This window comes from Meleagris gallopavo, chromosome Z (genome assembly GCF_000146605.3).
Source record: "Meleagris gallopavo isolate NT-WF06-2002-E0010 breed Aviagen turkey brand Nicholas breeding stock chromosome Z, Turkey_5.1, whole genome shotgun sequence".
In the NCBI taxonomy this organism is placed as follows: domain Eukaryota; kingdom Metazoa; phylum Chordata; class Aves; order Galliformes; family Phasianidae; genus Meleagris; species Meleagris gallopavo.
This window is the reverse complement of record NC_015041.2, coordinates 26351412-26357432: the sequence shown is the minus strand read 5'-3', so window position 1 is coordinate 26357432 and position 6021 is coordinate 26351412. Positions and strand designations below refer to the sequence as shown.

At 37.2% G+C, this 6021-nt stretch overlaps 1 protein-coding gene across 2 annotated transcripts in view; it reads right to left on the bottom strand.

The window, feature by feature from the left end:
* Nucleotides 1-6021, bottom strand: part of LOC100550263 (lysine-specific demethylase 4C-like) — a 203726-nt gene that overhangs the window by 113124 nt on the left and 84581 nt on the right. For both annotated transcript variants that reach the window (XM_019610469.2, XM_010725643.3), the window contains exon 8: nt 4769-4906. In XM_019610469.2, the coding sequence (XP_019466014.1) occupies nt 4769-4906 (138 nt within the window). The remainder of the gene's footprint in view (nt 1-4768; nt 4907-6021) is intronic.

The following is a 6021-nucleotide window of genomic DNA, read 5'->3' as shown; positions in this document are numbered from 1 at the left end:
TTAATTCTGCTTAAGTTTGTATCAATCACATATTCTATGGCTTTTGTTCTTCCTACTCATCATCCTCTGTCTCTCACTCCAAGTGCACAGATATTCCCACTTAACTCACAAAACACAGCCCAAAGCAGCAGCAGACATAGAAAACAGCAGACTGGGAGCAAGCTGGTAATACTTTTCATATGTTGCCCAAGTGAAAATCTGACACCAACCCTGTAAAACAAGGTGGAGGTACTTTCCTGCTTCCAGAACCAGCCACCACAGGTAGGCAGGCTACCCACACTAAAACCAAGATCACAAGTTCAGCATTTTTAATGACAGAAAATCATTTGGGGAATCTGCATCTGTAGTTTGTGCTTAACTAATGTTTACGGTACTTACGGCCTAAATGATCTCTGATTTAATTAACATTTGCAATCGATTTCACAGAATATTTATCATTCCATTTTGTGCAGGAAAGCAATATCGTCACACAGACTAAATATTTACTGCAACTTTAATGGAAATCTTTGCTTGATTTTTTTTTTCCCAAATTAATGTAGAATGAATATTGACTGTATTTCAGGAGTTTTTTCTTTTTCTAAGACAGAAATTCAGCTGTAAGCAATTAGAAGCTATTTTGTAAAAATGAATGTGTTCCTGTAGGAAGACAAATAATCAGTCATCAACATGCAATATTCTCTGAGGAGACTAGAGTAACTAACTGACCTAGATATTGCTGTATTTTGCTGACACAGGCAATTTCTGAAGTACCAAACCAAGCAACTAAGAAACCCAAACCATATTTTTCAAGTGCAATTAAGAATTGCACTTGAAAAAAAACATAAACAAAGAATAGATAAGTTAAACACAACATCAGCACTCAGAAGAATGACAAATGAGAATGTAAAGGCGCTTTTTTTTTAGTCACATTATCAGAGCACTTACAAAAATAAAAGTACCCTTTGGGCACACAGACCAGTATTCAGTATTTTCAGAAAATTTTCTGAAGTTGTTATAAAAGCAATCATAGCTACGCTTAAGTATTTCTAGAAAGGCCATAATAAAGAAACATAATATCTGATTTGCAATAGCTCTGTAAGTTAGTTATGCTTTCAAAGCATCATGAAATTACACTTCAAGAGTAGATAGCTACATAAAATGTTTTCTCTTTGATCAGCTTGTTTACGCTACTTGTACAGCATAAGCAAATATAGACATGTATTACAAAGAATTTCACTATTTGTCACTTCTTTCTTACATAATTCCAGTAAAAAAAAACATAGCACTCTATTTGTACTTCCTAGCATTTTTCTTTTTCATTTAAAAAAGATAAAAAAAAGAAGCTTTGTCATGTGTTTTTTGTAATAAGTAATAAAAATAAGTAACTTTAAACACTGCTATCATTTGCCAAAGAATCTAGACTTCACATTTGACCGTGGCGTCTAAGATTTTTCTACAGAAGCTGAAATTGATTCAGCTGCTCCTTTAAAACTTTGAAATATATTTAAATTCATTTTAAATTCAACCGAGCTTATATTTCTTATATATGCACACACAAACAATACCGCTCCTATGCCTGGTCTAGTGGTTGGTGACCCTGCACGTAGCAGGGGGTTGAAAGTAGATGATCATTATGGTCCTTTTCAACCCAGGCCATCCTATGATTCTACGATTCTATGATTCAATATGTACAGACCACAGAAGACAATGTCCTAAGATCAAAGTCATATCAATGTGCTATACTTTTCATTAATTAAAACTGTACTTAGAGTATATATGCCAAGGCCATCCAGCTAAAAATTCAGAATTTCAGAAACAACTTAGAAGTGATATAAAGCAATATAATTTCCTTGCTTTAACCAATTATCTTCTTGTTCTGTTCAATTTGATCATGACTTAACTTTAGGATATAATACAAAAAATGAGAGTCCATACTGGAGGCATAAAACAAACAATAGTTTGTACTGGAGCTGCTGCACACAGAAAGGTAGACTGTACTTTTTAAAACATAAAAAAAATAAAACCTGTACACTACAAGGCATGTAGTTGAAGGTATCACTACCTTTCCTGCATCCAAAGATAAAATTTACCATTCTTGCGACTCAGCTGAGTCAATTTTAAAGCTGTAGCACACTCATCCCTTCAAAACAGACAACAGTTTTACCTGCCACAATTAACTCAGTTCTGTGTCCATGCCCATATTCTTCTCAACTTTGTTTCACTGAAGTACTGTACTGAAATTCTGAACTACCTTTGGCGGTACACTCCTTGCCCTCTCACCCAGACCCGTTGTTATGCCCAAGGCTTAGTGCATACTATGAGGTGCAAAAGACCTTGTCCTTGTGACCAGTAACAGTCATGGCTTCATGGAGACTGTTAGTAACCAACCATATTGTCTCAGACAGAGTGCTTTGAGAACTGATAACAGGCACCTAGCTCAACAGATCCAATTCTAAGTTGTATGACTATAAATCAATCATCTTACTCCATAAATACAAAGCAGCCTAAGAATCCCTTTTGAGAGTTCTTGCAAGCAGTTGGCTGCACACCAGAATCTCCCCAAGTAGAGACACCTCTCAAGGTTACTTAACACCTGTGCAGAGATTTACTGAAGATATGGTGATGTACTCCTGACAGAATCTCAGTCAGCTATACAGTGTTTTTAAACTGCACAAGCTTCGCTAAGTTTTGATGTTAGATTCATTATGCACACCGCCACCATCCCCCTCTATGTAGCAAAGAGTCAAGGATATCTAGCCATTTCAAAACTTGTTAAGTCACTGTCACAATTGTTCAAATTAACACATTGTATCTATTTCATATCAGTAAATATCTTTTTGTCTTCCTCTTATGAGTGTGCAGTGCTTTAGCCTCCATTCATGACAATTACAAATATTTAAATCTTTTTTAAATGACTTACTAATCACAAGGACAAGCTTGAAAAGTGGGCCCATGTGAACTTACTGGCGTTCAACAAGGCCAAGTGCAAGGTGCAAAATCTGACATTTTCAAATACCTTCTTGGAGGCAACCCATTCTCACCAAAATCTGTGAATGAAACTTGACAACCCAAGCAATGGGTTAGAAAGCCAACACTGCTTTATTGTAGCACAGCAGATTGCTCCTCCTAGCACACATACCCAGGATCTAAAGTATACAGATTATATACATTTTAAAATGTGAATATTCCACAAAGTGCCTGCCTATTCCTAGAATTGCAACACATACTAAAATTTAATACTTCTCATGCACCATGTTAACATAGGGTTTTTGCAAAGGGGTCTTCGGTGGTTGCAAGATTCCACTGGGTGGTGTTGTCTGGGCAAAAGGTCCTGTATTATGTAGGCCAGGTCCCACATTTGGTCAAGAACTTTACAAAAAGACATGGCTGCTGACTAAGTTTCTGATCAGCGTGTCAACTTTGTTATGGTGCCTATACTATCAATCCCATGGTCTCTGATCATATCCTGCTCAACCAAAGGATAGTCTTCTGTTCCTCAGACTCTCTCTCTTACCTCCAGGGTTCAGTATTCCTAAGGGGCAGTCTTTGTAGTGAATCAAAGAATCCATTCAGTATCTCTGCCTTCTCAGCATCTCCTGTTACCAGGACACCCACCTCATTAGTAGTACACTCACTTTTTCCCCAGCTTTCCTTTTACTGTTAACACATTTAAAAAAACCTTCCTTGTTATCCTTGACCTCCTTTGCCAGATTGAATTCCAAGTGGGTTTTAGCCTTCCTCATTGCATGCCTGCATGACCTGACAGCTTTTCTACATTCCTCCCAGGTGGTCAGGGCTTTTTTTCAACATTTCGTAAATTTTCTTCAATGCATTGCAGGAACCTCCCGGACCATGCTGTCTTGCTAATGTAACAGATATACTGCATGGTTAAAGTGTCCTGCAAGAACTAGTGACAGGATCACAAAGCTACTTCTAGCTGTCCGCAGAAGGCCATATCAACTTTCTCCTCCTGATCAGGTAGTCTGTAGTATACATCCACAACAATGTCACCTATATTAAGCTGCTCCTTAATTATCACCCACAAGTTCTTCTTTTGATCATCATTCACCCCTTAAAGTAAATCTCAATGCACTATAATTGCTCTCTCACACAAAGAGCAGCTCCATCACCTCACTTCACCAACCTATCTCTCCTAAACAGGACATACCCATTCATGACAACATTCCAGTCATGCGAGCTTTCCCATCACGTCTCCATGATCACAGTGAGATCATGGCCCTGTGACTACACACATCTCTGGTTCTTCCTCTTTACTTCCTATGTTGCATCCATTAGAATACAAGCACTCTAGCGAAAAAGGGTGCAGGTACCTTTAGCGGAATACAAGAAGACTTCATGTAGGCATACTCATTCTTTGGGTGTCTGGCCTTCTGGCTTTTTTCATTACAGGTAGCTAAGAAACATCTGTTACTTTTACTGCTGCCTTTCTTTATTCCCTAGTTAATTGCAATGCCACAAGTACTGCCTTTATGGACCCCAACAATTCATGTATCTTCAATACATTTAACTTCCATTTGAAAATTTCCATAAATAGAAACTGTTTTTAAAGAACAATACACGGGTTTAGTGGAAAACAAAATCCAGAACTGAAAGGAATACATGCTGCTGGGAAGTAAAAAAAAAAAAAAAGAAAGAAGAGTAACTACAAATAAAAGTGACAGAGTTAGATATTACCTGAAAGTTCCCCACTTCTCATTGACTTTAATAGATTACCACCAAAAAGAATCAACAGAAATCCCTTTAACAACAGTTTTCTGCAGTGACTTACCAACTTTGCTGCTTTTCCATAATCAATCCATCTGATAGTTGCGAAGTTTGTTGACTCTGCACAGTTGAAGCCGTGGTTAAATCCTGCATGGTATCCATATGGGAAAGTGATCATAAATTCCCCTGCCTCTTGTGTAACCTATTGCATTAAAAAAAAGAAGTGAAGCATATTACAAAAGCAGTTCTGCTCTTGAACCAATTAAAATTCCACTGTTCCTTTACCGTTATTCGGATAGAAAAAAATTTCTTCTTCCACACAACTGTCATTTAATACATGCAGAAATGCAATGCTTGAGACAATGTTATTTACTTTAATTGGGATACCTTCTCAGCATAGCTCCATGTATCACTTTACAAAATCAGAAACTACTTTCAAAGAAGTAAATCTTGGAGGAGGTGTTTTCTGATAATATGTGGAAAAACAGGGAGCTAGAAAAGGCGGAGGAAAGAATGTACCAATCTTCTTGAATGAGAGGAATCAGAGATACAATGGACTGAAAATATGCATAGTTCTGATCCCTAAGTACCAGTATGCAATGAAGAAATTATTCTGTTCATCACCCTCAAGATGATTCCCTAAAATGACACCAGAAGTATTCTGCTGTTCCTGGAAAAAAATCTTATCCCCAGCCTTCTCTCATACTCACCTGAGGGACTGATTAGGCTTTTAAGTTACAGTGATGATCCAGCAATAAAATAGAAGAAACTAAGTTAGTGAGCCTTGGCACAGAAAATATGTTTTATACCAGTGGAATATACTAGAAGGAAAACAGCAAAACACATTACATTATGTTCACCTGAGGCAGTATCTTCAGATCATTTTGTATAGGAAAGAAAACTACCAGTTCCACTGCACCAGGCCCTAATTATTACATTTATTAACACAATACGGATTTTTGAGCTGGATATATCACACAGAATGTCTGAACTTTAAATTGTTATTTTAAATGTACAAGCATTACTTCAAAATTAAATGTGATGTGCTTCTGTCCTTATCCTCTTTCTTTGTAGGCACAGTTTAAGAGAGAATAATTCTGGTACTACTTATGACCATAACTCCGTATACTTAGAGTACTTAGAGTACAGGTGGCCTCAAAGAAGATTCTCAAAGAGGAACAGCTTAACTACGCTTAAGATTTGGTACTGCATTACAAAATAAGCAAGGGTAGTTCTGAGTCATTATTCTGTTCTTTCCAAGTACAGCAAACTTCAATCAAAATAAATGCATGCTGAGGCTACTGACTCAATAGAAGA